Source organism: Typopeltis vanoorti, chromosome 20 (genome assembly GCF_054136105.1).
Source record: "Typopeltis vanoorti isolate ZY-2024b chromosome 20, IOZ_Tvanoo_1.0, whole genome shotgun sequence".
NCBI classification, from domain to species: Eukaryota; Metazoa; Arthropoda; class Arachnida; order Uropygi; family Thelyphonidae; genus Typopeltis; species Typopeltis vanoorti.
The window spans coordinates 82,140,103-82,165,451 of record NC_143568.1 but is presented as its reverse complement, the minus strand read 5'-3'; the positions used below and the strand labels follow the sequence as shown (position 1 = coordinate 82,165,451).

General features: G+C 34.0%; 1 protein-coding gene across 1 annotated transcript in view; it reads right to left on the bottom strand.

Annotated features, from left to right (window-relative positions):
* The window catches only part of LOC150095601 (MAM and LDL-receptor class A domain-containing protein 1-like), a 117,633-nt gene that overhangs the window by 37,607 nt on the left and 54,677 nt on the right, over window positions 1–25,349 (bottom strand). The window contains exons 6-14 of the mRNA XM_090410335.1: window positions 24,681–24,801; window positions 24,167–24,310; window positions 22,953–23,036; window positions 19,493–19,680; window positions 16,333–16,417; window positions 10,873–10,902; window positions 7,724–7,864; window positions 6,481–6,800; window positions 2,464–2,548 (exon numbers count right to left, since the gene is read on the bottom strand). Coding sequence (XP_090266461.1) covers window positions 2,464–2,548; window positions 6,481–6,800; window positions 7,724–7,864; window positions 10,873–10,902; window positions 16,333–16,417; window positions 19,493–19,680; window positions 22,953–23,036; window positions 24,167–24,310; window positions 24,681–24,801 — 1,198 coding nt within the window. The remainder of the gene's footprint in view (window positions 1–2,463; window positions 2,549–6,480; window positions 6,801–7,723; window positions 7,865–10,872; window positions 10,903–16,332; window positions 16,418–19,492; window positions 19,681–22,952; window positions 23,037–24,166; window positions 24,311–24,680; window positions 24,802–25,349) is intronic.

The following is a 25,349-nucleotide window of genomic DNA, read 5'->3' as shown; positions in this document are numbered from 1 at the left end:
AACCATAAAACACAGCTTCATGAAAGACGCAAAACCTATCCAACAACTAGCAAATGACTTCAACCAATACTTTGGAGACTCCATCCAAGAACTGCACAGAAATATTCCCTCAGTCACAAAACGTGACCCTCCACTTGGACCACAATCAAAACAGACATAATGGTTTCCAACCATAAAAGAAGCAGAATTTCTCTCTGCAATACATCAAATCAAACCAAACAAAGGCCCAGAAATTGATGGCATAAGACCTAAGGATATCAAGCAACATGCAACTAGCTTAAGTTCTATCCTACTAAAATTAATAAATAAAATATTTAAAACAGAACAGATACCAAGTGTGCTAAAGACCGCCATAATCACACCCATATACAAGCATCGAAAAAGAAATTTAATCAGCAATTACAGATCCACAGCAACATTACCAATTATCAATAAAATTATGGAGCGGATCATACTGAAGAAACTCACAGCATACACAGAGACCTTTCATATTATCCCCAAAACACAATATGGTTTTCAGAAAAATATGGGAACAACATCTCTCTTGGAAGACTTTACAGACGTAATTAATACCGCCTTAGATAAAAACCAAATTGCCATGGTAGTCTTCATTGATCTAACTAAAGCATTCGATACACTTACACATCAAACCGTGTTTGAAAAGCTGAGGCATGTTGGAATAGACGAGCCTCTTCACAGGTGGTTTACAAACTACCTTCAAAATAGAAATACGCAGATGATACAGCTATAATAATCATCCATAATAAAGCAAGTATAGCCCACACAAATATGCAACATGACATAAATCTGATCACTGACTGGCTCACAAAAAACTCCATACACCTAAACTCAGAAAAGACAAAATTAATGATATTCAGAAATCCACTGACTCGACCAGTTGATAACAAATATATAACCATCCAACATCCACTTTCCAACATAAAAAACACACAGAACAGCAAAATCACTGCAACCACTCAAGTTGAAACAATACGATACCTTGGAATTTACTTCAATGCAAATATGAACTGGAATAGCCACATAAATCATCTACACAACAAACTCCGAGCAATAACTGGCAAACTGTACAGGTTAAAAGACATAATTCCCACACGCCTAAAAACACTAATATACAAAGCACTATGCCAAAATATACTAAGATACAAAGCACTATGCCAAAATATACTAAGATACTCTATAACAACGGATGCTTTCTGTGCACCCTACAAACTAAATAGATTAATGTCGCTACAGTACAAAATGATAAAACTGATCTTTTGGGAACAAAGAGACAATAACGACTTTATATACACTGCAATGTCAGAACACAAAATACTGACAGCAAAACATTTATGTCACTATGCAGTTTTGCTGAAACATTATTTCGATGCCAACTACAGGACAGTCAGAAATACATACCGTATAACAAGATCTCAGACAACTAATTATATCACATATAAATACAATAATCACCATGGAAAAGCCATGCAAAACTTCTACATCCCAGACATGATAAACAAATTACCTTTTGAATACAGAAATCTTACAAACTACAATAGCCTGAAAAGAGCTCTAAGGACATACTATGAACAAGAAACATGCACCCAAAAGACCATACAAACTTAATGAAACACAATATATTCGTTCAGGCTTCCAGTTCAGCGACGCATCAAGACATTGCAAGTTGTCGTGTGTGTGTGTGTGTGTGTGTGTGTGTGTGTGTGTGTGTGTGTGTGTGTGTGTGTGTGTGTGTGTGTGTGTGTGTGTGTGTGTGTGTGTGTGTGTGTGTGTGTGTGTGTGTGTGTGTGTGTGTGTGTGTGTGTGTGTACGTGCGTGTGCGCGCGCGTGCGTGCGTGCGTGCGAATTTCTCAATCAACGGCTGCAGTGGAAATCAAGCCAATTAAACATAGATTTGATTTCATAGCTTCCTAACACAGCAAATAAACCAATAAATAATAATAATGACACCAGATAACTGGTGTCATCCTCAGATAAGTTCACAAATAAGCTTCGAGAATGAAAGCTGAGAAAATACATCTCATCTAATCCAAGATAAAAAAAATAAATGAAAATAAATAAATAAATAAAATAAATGTATCATATGTAATGTACGTATCACATGTAAACAAATGTATGTAATGTTGTATCATATGTAATGATAAGTATGTAATGTATCATATGTTATAAATTATTATAATTATTATTGCGGAAAAAATTATTATTATTAATATTATTAAAAAAATAAAATTATTATTATTATGCGACTCCTCGAAGGAGTCCAAGGACTCATCTTCCCTTCTCTCTCTGTTTACCCAGTAAATAGAATACGTAACCAGAGATAAATGTGTTAAAAAGACAGAAATTTATAGTGCGCGTTCTCACGATATTAAAATCACAGAGGAAGGGAAAAAAAAGAAAAAAAGAGAGAAAAAAGAAAGAACAAGACGAAGATTTGTTACTTACCAGTGCAATCTCCGTCAAAGAAACTGATGTCATCAATTGCAACGACTCCTACTCTTCCGTCTCCCCAAATTCCTTCCATAATAATCTAAAAAAAAAAAAAAAAGAAAGAAACAATTCTAAAATTGCACTCAATTATTTTAAGTCTATTCCAGTTTAGAGATTATACATTGTACATGAGCATAGCATCATATATCTGATCGAATCCATTTCCTTCTTCCCCCTTCCATAAGACTGCTCAACAAGATACAGGTGCTGTATATATTATCTGAGATACGTGGATATATTTTCATCACAGTTCAACTAATATTTGACCCTATCCTTAATTCTTGGTATGGCTGCATCTGATTTCCTAATATTACCCATATCTTCTGATTGCTGGATGTCGATTAACAACCAGAAAACTATGTCTTGTGAAAATGAGTGTCAGTTTTGCCAACATCACTCGACGTTAGCAGCAGTTAGTCCCATTAACCATTCACCACGCTGAGCTTTAAGAAAAAAGTGGGACCCTATGCTCAGGGTCCCACTTTTTTTCTTAAAGCTTTTATTTTTATTTATTTTTTAAGGTTCGCATTTTACGAGGAAGTACACCACAATATATTTATGTTTAGGATCTCTGAAGAACTAAATCCGGTACTCATTGGTTATCTTGATGTCAAGTCGTTTGTGACGGACTATGTGTTTAGTTCGTCAGTTTTTGCTGTCTGACCTGATTACCAATGCTTTATATTCCATTTCATCGGATACAAAGCATTGGTAAGACTAGTTTCATTCGGAATAAGTCGGGAAGAGACTTTATGTCATCCTTGTTTCATGGAAAAGAGTAATGAATAAGATCCATGACATTCTTCCTGACTAATAGCTTTTCTTTATCTTGGGTGGTAATTAGCAGGTACTTAAGTGCCTACGATTTTCCAAGTATCTTTGATTTTGTAACCGTAATTCGAAGATTAGTCCTATACCTATATGTAGTCTACCGCCTGTAAATTGCGTGTGTTTTATTGGCCAGTTTTCCTGGTTCCGAGACAAAAAACCTGAATTTCCGAGAAGGTTCCTTTAGCAGTGTATTATTTTATTTTATTTTGATTTGAAGAAGATCTTTGACTGAATAGATCTTGTGGCTGTTCAGTAGTGGGTGAGTGGAAACTAATATAAAAGATTTTTTAAAAGAAGCGTTCTTCTTGCGTGAGAGCTGATTCATGACACAATAAATATACTAATAAATGACACTAGTCAATTTCATGTCCGAGAGAGAGAGAGAGAGAGAGAGAGAGAGAGAGAGATCTGTCATCTGATACAGTAGTCTGGAATATCAGTTTTATCTTGTAACAATTATTTTTTAAGTCCGGATTTTACACATGCGTTAACTATGTGAAGCATCTTTCTCTATTAATGTTTTTGCATGTAATTAGCATGATGCCATCGATAAACATCAACACAGTTTAGTTTTTCTTTGCTAACACATGCTTAGAATCGTTCAGTAAATCTTTATAATTTTCCTTTCAGAAAATTCAAAATATCTTTATAAAGTCTTTCGAATGAAGATGAGCTAGTTGATCTCGTCCAGACATGGCACGATTCTGAACTCCCATGAAACAGAAAAAGAGGTTGGAAAATGCATCCATCTAGCAGACATAATATTATAATTTACTTTTCCGATGTCCTTAATTGCAGTTCTACCAAGCTACAATCTTCGTCAATATTGATAACATGTTTCCAACTTTTTCCCTAAGTTTTATGTAATGGTCGTTTTTAGGAAAGCTGATTATAATTTCCATAAAAAAAGTTTTTTTTTTTTAATCCGTTATGTGGTGATAAATGGTATAATGTGGAGGAATTAATATTTGCTTCCTCCAACAGTTTGGAAGAAGGGGTACGTTGCATCAGTGTCTTATCTTGTTAAAGCAAACTCTGGAGTTTTTATTAGGGGTTAAGTGAGAGTAAACGTGTCAACCGCTATACCAAAGCTTCTGTGAAATCCAACTTCTTTCCGGCTATTTTCATTCAGGTTCTAATTAAGAATAGATTTAGTATTATTTTGGTGAATAATTTGTGTAGACTGTAGTGCCTCGTGTTGTGCTGAAGTCATATCAGAGAATGGCTTTGGGATGATTTCTGTTGGAGAAATCGTTTATATTTCTAAATAACCAGTAAATCGTTGAAAACTGTTTACGAGATACGGCAGCTTCCAGTTCTTGCGACTACAACTTCATCCATTATTGCTTGGAGCTTATCTTCTTTGATATGAAAAAATACACGAGCTTTAGTCATGAGCAGCGCATGTGTATTTCATCTGCTTCAGCGCATTCATGAAATTCATGAAAAGAATATAAAAAACCATATCACTGCGAGTTGCGCGCAGAGGAAAATATCTTCCTTGTGTTTGCGAGTAGAGCATTACATACACGATAGCCCATAAGTTACAGGCCACACTGTATGTAATCAGAAAAAATAATAACTTTATAATTTATTAATTATTTTAATTCCTTTTTATATTTTTTTACAATGAAATACAGAATCCGGAAGTTTTTTTATTAGATATGAAAAACCATATCACGTAAATGCCTTCCATTTTCGGCTTCACAAAGAGGGGGCTCTTTCTACGGTATGTTCCATGAAACCTGTTAATGTTTTTGGATGCAGCGCCCTAATTTTGCATAAATGTTCTTCCTCAGCTGTTCTGATGCTTGTTCACAAGACCTTCACACACCTTTTCCATTAGGTAATCCTCTAGGAAGAAGTTAGAAGCCGTCAGATTTCAATAACATGATGGTTACTTAATTGCAGATCTTCACAAAAATTGTGAAAAAAAATTGCATAACCTTTTCCATGATTAATTTCCCAAATATTCCTTAGAATACCCGAAAAAAAAAAAGAAAAAAAAGAATAAAGATATTCACATTTTAAACCCTTTCGTGACTTATGGGCCACCCCTGTAGACGGCTTTAGGCAAGAATCGAGTAACAAATGAACTCTAGTGGTCAGGTGGAATTGGGATATCGACTTGGAATGTACATGACTGGGCGTAGAAATTCTTAACACTTGATCAGATGCAAGTAGTTGATGCGTTAAGAATTTGTTTACACTGAAAATACTATGATATGTAACTCACCAACAGATTTATCACCATACGACTTTGCACCATAAAAAAAATTCCCTCGGTCCCTTTTATCTCTTAATACTCCACCTTCACACTTGAGATATGAATACTCTGTGTGAGATCAATGAGTAATCCTGAAACTCCTGCAACATTTGTCCGATATATAACGTAAACACACACACACACACACACACACACTGAACTTTTTTTTTTGTGTGTGAAATCAATCAACTTCAATGTACTATCCTACTGATTATAGCGATCCCTTCACTATTCAACGAATTTTGGATGTGTCTGTTCGCCATAGGGAAGCAACGGAGTAGTATTAAGTTCTACATTCGCTATATCTTGAAATCGATTCTCTTCAGATCTGATGAAAACAGAGATTGGAGAAGTACTGGAATGTTACGCTTGGCTGAGAGTTCCTGGATATCCAAGGCTGGATGACACAGTGCATTGTCCATGTGCAGAAACCAATTATTGGAAACCTACTTATGAGGTTATTTCGAAGTGCTTCGCAAAAAAGGCGTTGGAGATTATAGAAGAAATTTTCGATGCACTGGATCCTTCTTATTAAAGAAAGCGATTCAACATCAGTTTGAAGACTGAACATTGAAATGTCTTGATTCTTGGTTAAAAAATGGAAATGTTTTTGTTCTGTTTCTCTGAAAGGCCTTGCAAGTTTAATGCAGATCTCGATGTATATTATAATTTTAAAAGCCTACCTTAATAAAAGAAAATGTAATAATTTCACACATACCTAATATAAACGAGAAACATCTTTAATTTTTTAATATATATTTCTTATTAAATATTTTTTAAGAGTTTCTTGGTACCAATCTAAAATTCCTTATGACTTATCAATAGGTTCTACCCAAGGTCTAGGAACATTCAATTCGACTTAGTTCTCTTCTTACCTGAAACGGTTCAGAAGGGATTGTACGCTCTGAACCAACAACCACTGGAGCTCGTGCCATCAGCCATCGTTGAGCTTGATGATTATTGAGTTTCCATATAAGAGTATACTGGCCAATCTCTTGCATACTGGAAAGCTTAACATATACGCGTAGACTCCCAAGACTTGGACCTGCAGGATCGATGGTCCGCTCATACATATAATAATAAAATGTCAGGCATTTGGAATTCGACAAAGTTGGAAACAGGGGACTGATGATCCAAGCCCTTGTTCCTCCTCGCTGGGGAAGTTGGGGATTACTCAGGAGGTTAAGATAGTATCCTGAAAATGAGTGTCCTTTTATTATTAAGTATGATATTTATAAAATGCTATCAAAAATTCAGTTACAAATGAAAATAAATTACTCAATGGTTGTAAACTCATTGGAAAGGAAATTTCAAAATAAAATCCAACAAACAGTGCGCAGTGTTCGTTTAGAACACAAATATATGGAGCTTTGAGCGTTATATGGGTTCACAATTCAAATGAATGAGATAATACCGATATTTGAATCGCATCTATGTTTATCCATACTATCTACACGAAATTCACAGTAAAAATCAAATAAAAATAAAGAACTCTTTGAATAACCCCATCTTTTTTTTTCAAGAAAATTTCTGTAAGTCGATTTTCGGGGAAGCTTTTACTTATCTAAACTTGGAGAAATCCAAGCAAGCAGCTGTAAGAAGTGTAAGCATCTTCTGGTAACAGAAACTGATTCGCTGTTTTCAAAGCAGAACTACCTATTTGTTCTTTCGATGCTGATTATCTAATCAAGATTTTTTAATCATTCAAGTTGACCTACTAAACTAAATATCGTTTTATGGAAATAGCGCTTGCTTCCATTTCTAAATCTAAATTTCCAAAAGAAAATTATTATAAATTCTATTCTAGTTCGCGACTAGAGAAATGTTTTCTAGGGCTTTATTCCAGCCGGTTTTCGAGTTATTTAAGACAATAATATATAGTATTAGGTTCCACGAGATGGTGACAGTTGTCTGCTATACTCTTTCAAATATTCTGCTAAACATTGAGACTTATGATCATTGATCACATAGGCCACTATCAGTGATGGTAAAGGGTAAAAACTGACTGCCAATTCATCTTCAAAAAAAAAAGTTAGGGTTAATTGCGCCTAGTTTATTGCCTTAGGGAATAAAACACGCTAGAAGATTTTATTTTTATTTTATGTGTAACGTTCTCACCTTCGGGTGTTCCCTTTGTGTGGTCTCTTGTTGGTCCATTAATTACGTAACTGTACTGACGAGCCCAGTCAAAGTCATCGACATTGTCTTCAGGTGATGCATTCTGCCAACCACATGTATCTTCTTCAAAGTCGCAATCGCCTGTAGAATAAGAAATAAAAATATTCAATAAGCTGAATTGCTCTTAATGTAAATTTTTCCGGTTCCCATGTTCTAGATTCTAGAAACCAAAAATGGAATTTTTTCGAGCCACTTCAGGTTTCCAGTAAGCACAAAATTGTCTCACACAGGGTAATTAAATTCATCTACCGGTTAAAGATATTCCCAGACATCAGTGCACAGAATGGAATTCAAACTCACAGCCTGTCGGCTGGAGAGGTGAGCTGCTTCCTATTCGGTCAAGAAGGCCGACATTTGTATGAACGTTTTTAGCAATTTCGCAGAATTTAACGGAGCTAGTAGAGCGACTCAGATACGGAATAACAGTCTATGCAAACACATCAAACAGCCACCTAACAAAATTAGAAATATTACATAGGAAAATTGTGTCAACAGTGATCTGGACACCTTACACGCAACAACCAATATCCGACCAGCACATGGCGACACACAGAATCCTGAGCATTAAAAACCTGAAACACTACATAACGTGAATTACTTCAACATCAGCTATCGAAACAACAGAGACACATATCGTATAACATGACCTACAACAACTCTCTACATCCCTACACCCTTCAACAACTCATACGGTTCTTTTGTGAGATCACATCAGATACCCACGCTACTCAACAGCCTACCAAGAAATTTAAAACACATAGATAACCACAGAACATTAAAAAACTAACTCTGGAAAATATACCATTAACACTAATATACACATCACAAATCACCGGCATCCAATGCCTACATCCCATACATAAACAGTAACAACAACATAAATAGTGAAGTCTAAATTCCACTCTCTTCATAAAAGCTAACCCAAGCTTCGAAGTAGGTGGCATTAATACGCCTCACTCACCTATACGTGATCCATATAAACAAAGAATGCAGATTATGTAACAAAACAGTCAGTAAAGTGTATAACAATAATGAAGATACTGATACTAAAAAAATGTGTATATGAAATAGGCTATATAATAATAAGCTATGATATTGATATTAAAAAAAAATAAATTATGTACATTTATATTTAAAAAAAATCACTAATGTGATTTTTAATTTTTAAAGTGATTTTTAATAACTGTAATAACATTTTAGTGATACTCTACATTTGTACTGAACAGAAAATATAATAGTATACTTTATTGTGTATATGTTAATACTCTGTATGATGATAAATAAAATGTTATTACATTTTTTTAAAAAAAATTATATAACTGTTTTAATTGTTTATTGATGATGCAAAATTAGGAAGAGCGATAGTTAATTCAGATGATGCAAATATCTTGCAGGATGACTTAAATAGGCTGACGGTATGGACTAAGGTAAATGGCTGTCAGTTTAATGTGGCTAACTGTAAGCTGATGCACTTCGGGAGGGCGAGATCACATGCTGTTTACTATATTAACGGAACTGAACTGCAAGAAGTTGACGAAGCAAGGGACTTGGGAGTTATAGCGGACAGAGAACTTAAGTTTAAAGGGCATATTGCAAAGATTGCCCAAACATAACATCAAATTACATGGTTGTTGAAGAACATACTAACAATAAGGGATAAGGGATAAGGCAGTTATTGTTCCACTTTATAAGGCATTAATAAGACCGCATTTGGACTATTGTGCACAGATCTGGTTACCTGGATTTCTTGATGATGAAGAAATGGTGGAGAGGATTCATAGGCGAGTTACAAAGATTGTTGTAGGTCTGTGGGATGTTCCTTACGAGGATAGATTGAAGATCTGTGGGCTCCAAAAACTAGCTGATAAACGTAGCAGAGAGGAGATATGATAGAAGCATATAAATTATTAAAGGGATTTTACAGGATTGATGCTGATGACATTTTTAAGACTAGTGCAGGAAGGGAGAAGACGAGGGGCCATCCCTGGAGATTATGTAAGAGTGTGGTTAACAAGGGTGTTAGGAGTAGATTTTTTACTTGGAGGGTTGTGAATGACTGGAATGCGTTGCCAGAGGTGGTTGTGAATGAATTTAAGGAGAAATATGATAGGTATTGTGTAAATAATGGTTAGTGTGTAAATATGAGGTCTCCGGCGATGAGTCTTTTGACTCCATGGAGACACTGTTATAATATTTTTTTAAATTTTTTTATTGATTTGCTAAAATATTTACACATACAATAAACATCTTGTTTATTGTATGTGTAAATACTGTTAATGACATTGCAACTTATAATTTTACAGAATTCAGCACAAAGTGCTACATTTTCTACATTGGATTTCAATTAAAATTTTTAAAAATACTTTTTTTTATCTATATTATGTATTTACAACACATGTTCTTCTAATATTAACAATAAAGATTATACAGAATTTTTGAATATAGAATATACATATACATAATAATAATAATAATAATAATAATAATAATAATAATAATAATAATAATAATAATAATAATAATAATAATAATAATAATAATAATAATAATAATAATAATAATAATAATAATAATAATATTTTTTATGTCTCAGATAAATTGCATACATAGATGCTGTAATAATTATATATATAATATTTATAACACATTGCAATTGTGAATAACAGATACTTGCTAGTTTGTAATGTTCTTCCTCGAAGCTTAGCAGAGCTTATCTGAGGAAGATAATAGATGATAGATGGTGGTGGTTTCATGGTTATGTTCCTACACTGGTCACAAGCCAGGTGTTGATTTTACTGTTTGTTGTTACGTGCTTGGAAGACTTCCACTGCTATTACAGTTTAACTATAATAGCAGTCGAATAATAATAATAATTGAAACTTTTATTTTGTGTCGTTTTCTTTAAGTTTTATTTATTTTACGATAGGCTTAATAGCAAGTCCATGCATATTAACTATGTTTGTGAAAATAATATATTAAAATAATGCTATTGTTTACGATATATTAATATATACCTGGATACATTACATTTGATGATATGAAGGATTAAAAACAAATAACCTATTTTTTTTTTTTTTAAAGAAACTTACCAGAATTTCTAGCTGCTGTTTGTGGAGAAACTGAAAGGATAAACATAGATTATTATAGGAATCATAAATAAATATTTGCTTATTTATTAAGTTAAATTAATGTACACGGCTAACCTAAAGCAATGCCCGTATTTTTTTTTTAAATTCAAATAATTTTAAATCAAATTTATAGTTGGAGACCAAACATGGAAAATTTTCAAGAAATTTCAAGTCTCAAGTAACTGGGACATCTTCCATTTAAAGAAATCACAAACATCTATGTAATGTATTATTATAATTACGAGGGTGGTCTGAAAAGTTCTCGGCCTCGACCATAGATGGCAACACTATCGGCAAGATTTTTTTTTCTAAGTTGGTACATCTGTCATAAGCATCGATGTGAAATTGCAAGACATTCTATCAAGTTGTTTTTTTTTATATACAGCTGTCTGAAGCAAAAGTGTTGTCTGTATCCTTTGAAATGGATAAAATTGAGTATCATGCGGTTATAAAATTATTTGAAAGAGGTTAAACGCCAAATCAAATTCATTCGAAGTTCATAAAAGTCTATGGACACTCATCTTCTTCGTTTTCGGCAATTAAGAAATCGGCTGACGACTATACACGTGGCCATAGCCATACCAGCCTTGAAGATGATTCACGTGAAGGACGTCCAAAAAGCGTAGCAAGATCAGAACTCATTGATCAAGTGCACGATATGGTATTGGATGGCCAGAGAGTCAAAGTGCGTGAAATTGCTGAGACTATAGGCATTTCAAAACAACGTGTAGGATATATTTTGCATGAAGAATTGCAAATGAAAAAGCTTTGCGCAAGATGGGTGCCGCGCCGGATGACAGCAGATCAAAAACACACTCGCATGGAAATCTCTGAACAGTGCATGGGGCGTTTTAACAAGAATAAAATTGATTTTGTGGGTCGATTTATTACTATGGATGAGACTTGGATTCACCAGAATCCAAACAGTAGTCAAAACAGCGAACAGAAGCCAGTTGTTCAGTGACAAAGAAGACAAAATCGGTTCCATCAGCAGGAAAGGTTATGGCATCGGTGTTTTGGAATGCTAAAGGCATTTTGTTTATTAATAATCTTTAAAAGGGTAAAACAATAACCAGGGAATATTATTCTGATCTTTTAACCAGACTAGATGAAAAAAATCCTGAGAAAATACCTGGTTTACAGAATAAAAAAAAATGACAATGCTCCTGCCCACAAAGGTGTTTTGGCAATGGGAAAATTAAGGGTTCTGCACTATGAATTGTTTGTACATCCACCCTGTTCCCCAGATTTGGCTCCCTCTGACTTCTATCTCTTCGCAAAACTACAACTCTTACCCGCTGGTCAGCCTATTTCTTTGAATCAAGAGGTGATTTCAGCTTTAGAGGGGTATTTTGCAGATATTACTGAAAACCACTACAGGAACGGGATAATGGCGCTGGAATAAATGCATGTCTTAAGGAAGATTATGTTTGAAAAATAAAAATAATTTTGAAATTCAATTCGTTTTCTTCATTGATAGGCCGAGAACTTTTCAGACCACCCTCGTATTATTATTATTATTACGTGACACCGCCATGGAGTCAAAGGAATCATCTCGAGAAGGCATTCTACACTAGCTACATACTACATGATCTACCATCAATATATTATATGCCACCTATAGCCCACTAATATGATTTTTATTTATTAATTGCATATTTTTTCTGGCTGATTTGCCTGCATGCAGGATTGTAAAAACCTGCTACCCCCATATGAGATAATAAGCTAATTCACCTTCAGTTGAAAAACTCCATCAGAGTGCTTACCATGTTATGGTAAGTGTTTCATGTTACATTCATGTGAATTTAAAGAAATGTCTAGAAACCCTTTATTTCTTTCTACCCAAGAAAAGCATAAAAACTTGGAACTTTTTCAAGCCTTTAATAAATACCATATTCAATTCAGAGCGATCGAAATATCGAAAATGCGTATGAATGTTGCATTTTCGATATTTCTAGTTCATCCTTTGTATTTTTGCATTAAGTTACTGGATGTTTATATTTACTTTGTTGAATTTTGTCATATTACATTCACAAAAATGTTATTATTTGCAAATTATCCATCTGATTGTGAAATAAGGGAAAGGTAAAGTACTGTAAAAAATTAAATTAATCAGTTAACGCCTTTTATTCCCTTACAGTCCTTATAAGGACTGGCTTAAAGGGGCGAAGCAAGAATGCTTTTTATCTTCCCCGTTATCTGTAGAGGACAGTGTAGGGATAAGGCGTAATTGAGCTATTAAAGCTCTGATCATGGCAGGAGGGTAACAGCAATAGCCAAGCCTCAGTTAGAACTTCACTGGCTACAGCATTGCCATCCATTACCCTCCAAGGGTAAATTCCATTATTCCCTTATAGGGGAGTAGGCGAGACCTTTATACCCTATCTAGCTTTTGGAGACTGAGTGGGCAGTTCAATCTCCACCGGTAACCAATCAGAGATAACTGGCCCTTGTCTATCACTAATTATAGCAGCCACTGATGAAGAGGCTGGCAACAAGTGCTGCCATCTCTTGGTACCTAACCCTAACAAGATATGTTACTGTCTGAAACAATGTGGGTACTACGGTCGATTTTCTTGAGTTTACGGGATAAAAAAACCGAGTTTCCGGGAGGAAAAACCCGCTTTCCCGTGCCAGAGATTGACTAACTCGGGAATCGATCGAAGAAAGGCTTAGAAAAAGTTCCTCCCGTCGGCGACTAGACTTGAACTTAAGTCTGACTTCGAGCAACCAAGCGACACTTCCATGAGCTACACAGGACTTAAAGTACTATAACTAAATTGTAAACGTTTCGTGCGTTTTAAACGCGTACTGAGTAACCAGCACAATAAAGACCATGCTATAAACCATAATTGGCTTCCAATATATTGTGAATTTCCTAATCCTCATGCCAGAAGGCAACGACCATCACCCAACTATTCAGATTATTAGTGAAATCCAAGGCATTGTTATGTAAATGATAATATCAAGTAAAGAACAACAACAACAGCAACAACAATAATAATAATATAATAATAATTATTATTATAATTGTTTTTATTATAACATTATTGTTATTATTATAACAACCATGGGTCTAATGCTTGTAGGTGTCTGATGCCATCTTGATATGATTCTTCCATTGCATTCTATTTTGTGCAAAATGACTCAGATTGTGTACAGAGTTTCTGCACCATTTGACGATATCATCGCCCCATTCTCTGTTTGGTCTTCCTCTTTTGTTCTTTCCTTCAATCATTCCAAACAGCAACGTTTTTAATTTTCTCCCATCATTCATTCTACATATATGGACAAATAGACGTAGTTTCCTTTTGATTATTTTCTGGATCAGGTTTTCTTCTGGTTGTATTTGTCTGTAGATTTCCTCATTGTTCACTTTCTGTATCCAGCTTATTCTGAAGATCCTTCTATAGCACTCCTCTCAAATGTCAATATCCTCCTTTCAGATTCTCTCAGGAGTACCCAGGCCTCACATCCATAGAGCATGCTGCTGAAGATATAGGTTTCTACAATGATCAATTTAGTTTGCATCTTTATAGCCCGGCTCTTACATATTTTGTCCATGGCTTTTAAAATAGTTGTTGCTCTGGATATTCTAATTTTTATCCCTTTTTTGGGGTCCAAGTCATGCGTGATGTGGCATCCAAGATATTCAACAAATTGCATTTTGTCAATCTGTCTTCATACTCAACATTCCAGAGACCAGAAACAACCTTAACCAGTCCTCTCTGGACCGTTTCCAACACATCTTCATCTTTTTGAAAACCAGGTGACCAAATCTGTGCACAGTAATCCATATTTGGCCTGATCAAAGCTTATACAAGAGAACCATAACATCCTTACTTCTACAAGTCAGTGCCCTCCGTATCAGTCCCATTATCCGCTGTTCTGCCCTCACAATTTCAGTAACAATATTTCGAAATTTTAGGTCCTTGTCCACAATCACTCCCAGATCTCTCATCTTCTGTACTACTTCCAAGATATTTTCACCGATTGTGTACTTTACATCCCATCTCTTCTTCCCAAATTTCAAAACCTTACACTTTGAAACATTGAATGGATATCCCCACTCATTTACCCATTCAGCCCGTGTATTCAAGTCTTCTTGCAAAAGCCACAGCATCCGCTCTACTCCTGATAGCTCTCCTCAGTGGATATCATTCACTGCAACCAGTATGCCCCGCAAAAAAATCGCTTTCTGAACGAAGTCGGATAAATAATACTGTAGTTTACCGTGTATAAGTGACCTGAAAGATATATCCCTCTCAAAACAATTCAAAACAAAACAAAAAAATTGCACACACATCTTCACCCCACACTCCTTATAATTCATTTTTCGGTGAACTGTATTTTCGATGAATTGTGATTTTTCGATGAATTGTTGTTTTTCGATCAATTGCGTTTCGATGTATTGCGTTTTCGATTAACTGCTCATCGGTGAATTGCTTTTTCGACGAATTGCATTTTCGATTAATACAATAAACTGTTGTTCGATAAACTGATTTTCGATTAATTGTTTATTCGGTGAATTGCTTTTTCGATGAATTGCCTTTCGATGAATTGCATTCGATGAACTGTCTTTCGATTAACTGTTTTTCAGTGAACTCTCCGGATACCAGCTCTCTTCAACTTTGCAGCATCTGAAAACGACTGCATATCATCATTTAGACCTTTCCCAATACCATTTACATACAAATTAAACAGAAATGGACCCAAAACAGACCCAAGAGGTACACCACTAGTAACTTTCCTCTTCTGGGATATCGCTCCTCCATAAACAACTCGCTGGTACTTATCAGTCAGCCAATCTCCAATCAGGCGCACTAATTTACTGTTCAGCCCCATCCGTTCCAATTTAAATACCAGCTTGTCATGTGACAATTTATCAAAAGCCTTAGCAAAATCTAAAAAAAATATCTAAATATAATTATGTTATAAAATATTTAAAAAAACATTTCAGCATATAAATCAGCATATTAGAAATGATATTTTTATTTCTTCATAATTATGGAGTAAAATCATTATAATATATTATATTATTTTTTTTTTTTACGAACTGCGACTTTTATGCTACTTAATATAATAAGAGAAATATAGTACTGACACACTAAGATAATGTCTCCTCCCCCTGAGGATTCTAAAGCTTAATGTCTTGTGTTTTCATTTCTATAGGTTGTGCTTATTTCTTTTTTTCCCCAATGCACCAAAATGCGACCAGATAACCGACCTCTTCAAGTAGTCTTCAACCTTCTCATGTATAATGAGAAATTCTCGACCACTGAAGGCTATTCATAAAAGTAATATATTCAGCTGTGAATTTCACAGTTCTCTCGAGGTGTTTTGGTCCTACAAGGATCTTTTACAATAATTATGTTAAGGTTTTTCTAAAGCGAAATTATCGATAAAGTGATATCTACTCACTAGGGCATGTTCCAGGACTGAAAGATATATTGTCGATGGCGATATTCCCTAAAGAATTCATTCCAACACTGGCTTGAAATATTAGCTGTAATATGAACAGAAAATATGTTATACAGAAATACTAATAAAATAAAGTTTTAGGCGGTCTGGTAGCCAACAACGTGTAATTCACGTTGTTGATTGCCAGAAAAGAAAAGAGAGAGAGAGAGAGAGAGAGAGAGAGAGAAGTAAAAACTCCTATTGCTGTCAGAAGTGTTATGCTACTATCATTGTGAATTAAGAAAGTTATTGCCACGCAGGTGTGTTTCGAATGTCATTTGTATCGTATCTTATAATATGGGTTTTATTCCAGTTGTGGTGTTGGTCGATCAAGTTAGATCTATTTTTGCAAAGGCCTCAAATGCAGAGCTCGATTTGTGTGCGACCATTTGGGTTTATGCTTGCGGAACTGAAAAGAGTGTGTGTGATTTTCATTTTAAATATCATGTGTAGATAACAAAACAGCATATCACCACATTCTAATTAAAACGGAAATTCAAGGTCGCTCATTCGTGGTTTTGTAGGGGATGATAAAGTAGGATGATCACAGGAACATATAAGGATAAAATTATGGTGATTAATTATAGCTAACGGTTAACCGTTAGCTATAATTAATTATATGCCATCAAGGTTAAACACGTAAAACTCTGGCGGATAAAGTATATAATTTAATAATGTTAATACCCATCTGTATTAAATAATTACCGTTTCATATCATAATAGACACATGAAATATGGTATATCAAGGGACACATTAAAAACAAACAATAACAACTCAAATAACATTAGAAAACATTTTCATTTTACTTTAAAATTATAGTTTTAAAATAAAACATAATCATAGTTTAATTATTGCCTTATATCATAAATAAAGAGATATTCATGAATCTATAATATATGTTGATTATATTATAATCTGCCTTGCATAGGTAGAAAAACAAGTAGAAAATTCATTGGATACATTTCAATTATCTATGGAATCGAATATCCTTTTTGAAAAAATTCACTTATCGGTTCCAAGCAGATAAGTAGACGCAAAGGCAAATCCTTGGCATCTGTCCTTACCTGGAACAGACACGTGATGTCTGTTCCAGGTAAGGACAGATGCCAAGGATTGCAACACGTGTGTGTGTGTGTGTGTGTGTGTGTGTGTGTGTGTGTGTGTGTGTGTGTGTGTGTGTGTGTGTGTGTGTGTGTGTGTGTGTGTGTGCGTGCGTGCGCGCGCACGCGGAACTTCTGCTATATTCACGCCCCACACAGCATCTATAATTCTAAAGCGTAATAGACCCGACAACCAGAAAACATGCACAACAGCGGTTCAGTAATTAGACTGTTGATGGAAGAAGCCGACGGATGATTATAAGAATGAAACAGTTTAACAGACTAACCAAAATTGGTTCAATAGGAGCACAGTACAACAGTTGTCTGTAGAGTCTACAAAGAAGCATAACGGAATGTACGCATCGTGAAAGAGATAGTGCAGTAGCAAATAACCTCACCTACTCTTGCCAGTTTTTTTTTTTTTTTAATAGCTATATTAGAAGATTCAGAGGTCATATTGCTGAAAGATTACTTGACTACTGAAGAACACGTTAACAGGCAGATATAAGAAAGTTGTCATTCCTTTTTATAAGGGATCGATATGTCCACATCTGGATTACTATGATCAGATCTGGTCACCTGGGTTTTTTAGGGATGAAGAAAGTGGAGGAGACCTGTGATGACCAAGATAATGAGTGGTCTTGGGAATGCGTTCTATGAGGACAGATTTGGGGTTTCTGTGTTGCTGAAATATTTTAGTACCTGGCCAGAGTGGGCAGAACAACCAGTCATCCCTGGAAGAAGTTGAGTAAGAGTGTGGTTAATAAGGGTGTGAGAACTAGATTTTTTCTTTTAGAGGGGTAGTGAATGAATGAAATGAGGTGCCGGTAGCAGTTGTGAGTGCTCTGTCTGTTAATGGGTTCAAGAAGAGGTATGATAGATCGTGTGGATAGTTTGGGCCTCCCGCGTTGAGTCTTTGTAATCCATAGAGGAACTCGTACAACAACAACAACAACAACAATAACATATGTACAATGGACAATTGAATACTGACCAGGGGCTGCTTGTGCATAGGCACTGCGGAACTGCAGCACCCTCAATTTTTCTCAATATATAAATATATTTATTAATTTATTTATATTTGCTTCTAATATTTAATTTTATCATCAACAATCCTATACAATTCTCTTATTTTGTATTAAAAATAAGAAAAATCCATCTTGTAGCACTTAGGAGGGCGAAGGACGCTAGCAGCACTGTATTTACCACAGTGTCATTGCCACGTTCGCAAGCATATGCACGTCATAGTGAGATGCGAACTATTAGCGTAATGCGGCACTGTCCGTCGCGCAGTTCCACTGTTGTTCATATGCAGTTTGCGCCAGTAGTAGAGTGTTCGTAGTGCTTATCGTGTTTACTCCGTCTCTTTAAATACTTAGACATTGCAATTAAAGATATAACATTTGTTATAGTTTTTATTTTAGGACATTATTGGGGTTATGATAATGGATTTTATTTTTAGGTAATTTTGAATTATACCAGACTGTATAATTTTATCGATAATAAACAATATTTTTTCATGTTTAATTTTTTTTTTTAAATTTTTACCATAATTTTGATATTTTATCCAAACACGTATACACTGTACTTACAGTGCATATGTATATTTCGAAAGTTGCAGCACCCCCATGATTTCAAGCCACGAGCCGCCACTGATATTGACAGCAGGTGCAATCAACTCTCAAGGAAGTCAGTGCTACGCTGAGACAGACGTTGCATTCATATTGCACCATACTCACTGTGCGTTGTTTTTAATAATAAACTTTTCAACCACACCTTTTTAAGAAATAAAATCATCACAGACTACAGAAAATGTTATACAGATATAAAATAAGTGGGAAAAGAAGGATCGGAAGACCAAAAAAGAGATAACGTGAGACTGGAACAGGCCACCTGCCCTAAAATCCATGTTAGGAAGAAGAAGAAGAAGAAGAAGAAGAAATCATCACAGTAAAATTTTACTCTTCAGTAAAAGCCAAGGTAAAAGTCAAAATAAAGGAAGTAAAAGCTGAAGACTTACCTGAAATCCGCCTGGAGAAGATACAGGCACTTGGGCTGAATACCATCTGTTACCTGCTTCCCCGCTTATTTCCCAGGTTACCTGATCGGTTGTTGGTCCAGCAGTCATCCGTTGTAGCACCCGTAAGGTTCCAATTCCATTACCAAACATGTGAGTAACGAATTTCATACAGACTGGATTGTTATCTCCTAAAATAAATCATCAGATGCTGAAATATCTTTTATTCTTTTGGACACATCTTCTAGTTATTAGAAAAGTCTGTATTATTGCTGACGCACGGATGATAGGAATTATATTCCAGAGAAGGAGTTATCAGTTATCGGAAAAACTAATAAAAACGGATTCCGTTTCGTTTGAAGTACCTATAAAAATATTATTAGTCTAATATTCTATGAAATTAGTCTATAAAAATGTATTAGTCTAATACAGTGGTTCTCAAACCTTTTTGTCTAGCGGCACACTAAAATCAATAAATAAATTTCACGGCACCCCTAGTATTATTTGCTTTTTATAGAGAGTAAAGTGCCGATTAATTGATTCTGAAAGACTCGCATATATAACCCATAAATAAATTGATATTACAGAAACTAAAGATATGGAGGAAAGCGTGTTTAAAAGAAAACAGATTTTATTTAAACTAAATTGGTTTATTTTCAAACAACCCCAAAACATACAAAACAAAAGCTATTATAAAGGTTCAGATAATAAAATGTGAAATATGTGCCTGGTGTTGTTTGCATATTTCTTTGATATTAGGCCTTGTTTTTGAGAGACATATTCTCATCTCATTTTCAAGGGCCTTTAGTCTTTCTCTCTTCTTTGTTTTAATATTTACGAGTGCAGAAAAACCCAGTTCACACAAATAAGATGTAGAAAATTGCAATAAGATGTTAAGTGCTTTGAATCCTATATTGGGGTACTCCTTCAGTTGTTATCCAAAATGAATTCAGACACATTTCTGAATGCTTCAATCTCAACATACGATCGTTACTTATATCAATTAATTCTTCGGCTTCTATAAGACTTAACTCACTCATTGCTGATGTTGACTCTACAAATGGATTTCGAATCCAATCGTATAAATTGACTGAAATGTCTGGAAAAATAATGGTCAATTTTTTCTTCTAACGATGTTAAATGACTGTAAATAAGCTTTTAACAACCAAATAGACCATTTCGTGCTTAATTTTATCTTCCACATTTTTATTTTATCTTTAAAAGCTTTAATTTTATCTGTAGATGTCAAAATATTCTCATTTCTTCCTTGCATGTTGGAGTTCAGCTTGTTCAGATGATCGAATATGTCTGTTAAATAGGCTAGTTTGGAACACCAAAAATCATCTTGTAATAATTTAGAGAATTCTGGTTTGTCTTCATTTTGGAAAAACATTAATATTTCTTCTTTAAGTTCAAAAAAACGATCCAATACGCTACCTTTTGAAAGCCATCTTACTTCGGTATGAAGAAGATTCTTGTAATGAAATTGCATCTCTTCACATAGCCCTGCAAATATTCTAATGGTCTGGCCTTGATATAATTAACCATCTGAATGATTTCTTCTAATACACTTTTTAATTCCAAGCCTATTGTCTTTGCCACCAATGATTCACGATGAATGAAGCAATGAGTCGTTATAATGTTCTCATTTTCTTTTCTAGCAAAGGAAACAAACCCTTTTGTAATTCCAACCATAGAAGGTGCACCACCTGTACATATACCCACACAAGTTTTCCAAGATAGATCATTTCTATTAAAATATGTGTTCATTATATCAAAAACATCTTTTCCCGTCGTAGTTTTTTCGAATTCCTTGCAGCATAGAAATTCTTCGATAATTTTATCATCTTCAATGAATTGAGTAAAAACAAGTAAGTGTGCTTTACCACCGATATCAGTTGACTCATCTAACTGCAAACTGAAAAATTTTGATTCGATTATTTTAGTTATAACTGACTTTTCTATCGACTGACAGATCATTAATATGTCTACTCATAGTATCATTTGATAATGGAATCTTCTTTATTTCTTCTTCTGCCTTAGTACCAAAAATTGTTCTCACAATTGCTGAACAGGCCGGACGAATCAAGCTTTCGCCGATAGTATGAGGCTTCATTTCCTTCGCAATTATTTCAGCGACTAAATAACTTGCTTCTTGAACTCGATCGGAAATTGTAAACTTTCTTACAAAACTTTTACTTTGTTTTTCTTGTAATCTTATTAACTCTTTGAAATATTCAGGATTTTTATTCGACAAGTTGTCATGTTTTGTAGAGAAATATCGCAATAATTTGCTAGGCCTCTTTAGATAGAACCAAACCAGACAAAATACACTTAGGTCTGGGAATTAATTTATCACCACACCACGTAAATTCCATTTTTAGATAGCTCTCTTGATATAAACGAGTTTTTACATTCTTTTTCATTGTTCCCTTTTTACATGAACTTATTCTTTCTGTTTCTGTTGTTTCATTAGTGCTTTTTTGTTGCTGAACGTTAAAAAAAGTCAAATCTTCATTAATGCAAGTATCAGTTTTTGATAATTTATTAGTGCGAATTGGTTCGTTAGCTTTGCTACAAGTAGACATTTCTTGATCGTCAGAATCTTCACTTCTTCTTTTCTTAAGGAAAAAATTATTCACGATTTTGAAGGGCATATGTAACTTTAATATTTTATTTTAAAATTTATTTCAAGTAAATAATTTTTTTTCCGGATGGAAAAAGGAAAAACATTTGTTTACGATGTCTCTCGTTATAGTTGGAATATATAACAATAAGAAAAACCTCTACTCACTGAATTTAACGACTTTAATATACTTCGTTTATTCTCACCGATGACAAAAGACTCATGATTTTTGTTTAGGGGAAATGATCATGTATAATACTTGTCACACTGAACAGAGAAATACTAACACAGACAGCAGGACAACTAACCATTCATTAGTTCGTTTTCCCCAGTATTTATGTGCCGTCATATATCTAGTTACTACGACACGCGGTGATCCAATGAAATCCCAGGATATAATATAAGAGTGATACAAAAAATTATAATTTTTATATACGCTTCATCCATTAAAATCAAAATATATAATTTTTTTGTTTTTGATTTAGTTATTTGTGGCAATTGAATATTTTGCTTTTTTCAAATAAACGATTCAAAATTTCGCGGCACCCAGCTTGAGAAAAACTGGTCTAATACATGATTAATTACATCTTTAAAATAATTATTCTTATTATTTACAAACGCCCCTAGTGTCAAAAGCTCATATTATTAGAGTTTATATTTTCAATTTCTGTAATTGCAATTTCAGTATTCCCAGAATATCAAAGAAAGTTTGTATATCTGCACATAAAAAATGAAATCATTTATCGAAAAAGAAAATATGGAAAGAGGCGATTTTAAGCCACTCTTTCCAATACTTCTAATAGTAATGTAAGACTTTATCTTAATATTAACGCATACCTGTTGCAGTAAATGCTGGACTAATGAGCCTTGCATTATCACCGGGTCTTCGAGGATAGCCTGCTTCAATATATGCATAGCCCCCTGGAGGAAAAACCAAAACGTATGGTCATTAAATATTCTACATCTTAACACAATAAGAGTCCAGTAATTTATGTTTTATAAAACTTTAATAACTTGAACAGTCTAGTTTAAGAAAATGACAAATTTATTTGATTGTTTACTATATGCAGATATTTCACACTCACAGCAAATACTGTATTTATGCGCAGTATTTGAATGTAAAAATGATAAGGAATTCTACAGAAATTTTAAACAAAACAGTTCGCAGATACGCACTATTCATTATTGGTTGTATTAAGGTATAAACATATTAACATATTTACTCTGCTAAATTGTTATTTAGCCGTTAGAAACTCTATTGCAGTTTGCAAAGAATATAATATTAAAAGGCATTACGATACAAATCATAAAGAAAACTATGACAAATATATTGTGAAACTTCGTGAAGATAAATTATCAGAAATAAAGTTGACACTTCAAAATCAACAAACTGTATTTACCAAACCTATTGAAGATAATAGAGCTACGGTAAAAACCAGTTATATGTTATCACATTTAATTGTAAGCAAGTCGAAACCATTCACTGAAGGGGAATTTATTCTCGAATGTATTATTAAAGCAGTTGAAGTGTTGTGTCCTGATCAATTAAAGAAATTTAAAAACGGGGGGCGGCTCGTGCATAGGCACTGCGGAAGTGCAGACCTTTGCTACGAGTTGCCCTAGTTTGTACTACGTGCTTTGGCTTACGCTAGTATCCGCTGATACTTTTATAGTTTATTATATTCGGCTTGAAACTCTTTGATTCCGATCTTTGAGTTTCTTATTGGGTTTTGAAACAGTGTGGGATTTAATGTATATTTTGAAACAATGTGGGATATTATGTATAATTCTTAATTTGGCCCTTGGAGGTAAACGAGTTTAACATGCCTGTCTTAACACAAAAAATGCAACCAAAATAGCAATAAATGGCATTGGAGGTTGTATTTATTAAACAAAAAAAAAATCTTGAACTTTTTATAAAATTATCATGAACAATATTATTCTTTCGAGTAATATTATAGCTAGTTTATGGCTTTATGAGAATTATCCTTCAATAAATTCCAATTGAAATACAAACTGAACTGCAAACTAGTGCCTAAATTCAGAATGACCTGTTTGTTCATCTTTTCCGAAACTGCTGTAATCTCTAGAAGGTCCTGTTAAGAAACTTTGAGTTCCTCTTCCTAAATTCCAATCGAAATCGTCATCCTCTTCATTCGACCATCCGCAAAATCCTCCTTCAAATGTACAATGTCCTATATGAAGAATAAAAAAATGATACGTTTACGCTACACTCATTCATTTCTTAAGAAAGAAGTTACTTACATTGTAATACATCATTGTCTTTTGAATAAAGTATGAAATAATAATTTGTATCCTTTGCATAACTTCCCATGTGATTTTAAGTATTAGAAATTTTGCTACAAGGCAGGAAAAGCGGGTCTACGAGAACAAAAGTAGAAAAATTAAATTGGTGGTATTACCACAGATACTTTTAAGTTGCTCTGTATAAGTTTCTGTGTAATAAAACATAATGAAAAGAAATAAAGACGAACAGGAATTATATATGTAATTTATTTTTTATGTCTATCATGAATAAAATACATGACGGTATAATAAACCCACCTACACAATTTTCCATATCTGGCGTATCCATTCTTTGAAATAAAATATCATCCAGAGCTACGTAACCACGGAAATTCCTAGCTGGATCATTGAAAGTCTTAGGTATTGCTTCGAAGATAATCTAGAAAGAGAAATACGTTAAAACGAATAAATAAGTTGTTTAAAGTGATATCATAGTATAACTTGTGATTTATTCACCTTCACATTAATCTGCACTTCATATCATGTACAAGGTAATAGTTAACAAGAGAATGTTCTTCAGAGAATCGTAACTTTGCAGTTCTCTGATTTGTTTAATATAATAAAATATTGTTTTTTTTCCTTTTGAATATCGTTATGTATTTAATAATATCAATATTTTGTACGGAATTTCTGAATATTTTTTAAAAATTTTCTGATTAGATGCGGATTTAAGTTTTTGTTTTCTTTTATTGGTTGCAGATATAATAATTACAATTATTTAGTGATAATATTCATAAAATTTATATAGCGTTTATTATATAATTATAAGAATTTATATAAATCTGTCAAAATAATAAATTCGTATCTGAACTGTATTTTTTATAGAGATTAATTTTTTCTATTTTAGTGAAGAATCTGATTACTGGGTACGGTAATACCCATATACGGTACTAATGTACCATAGGTTGATCAACCAACCTCTCTTGT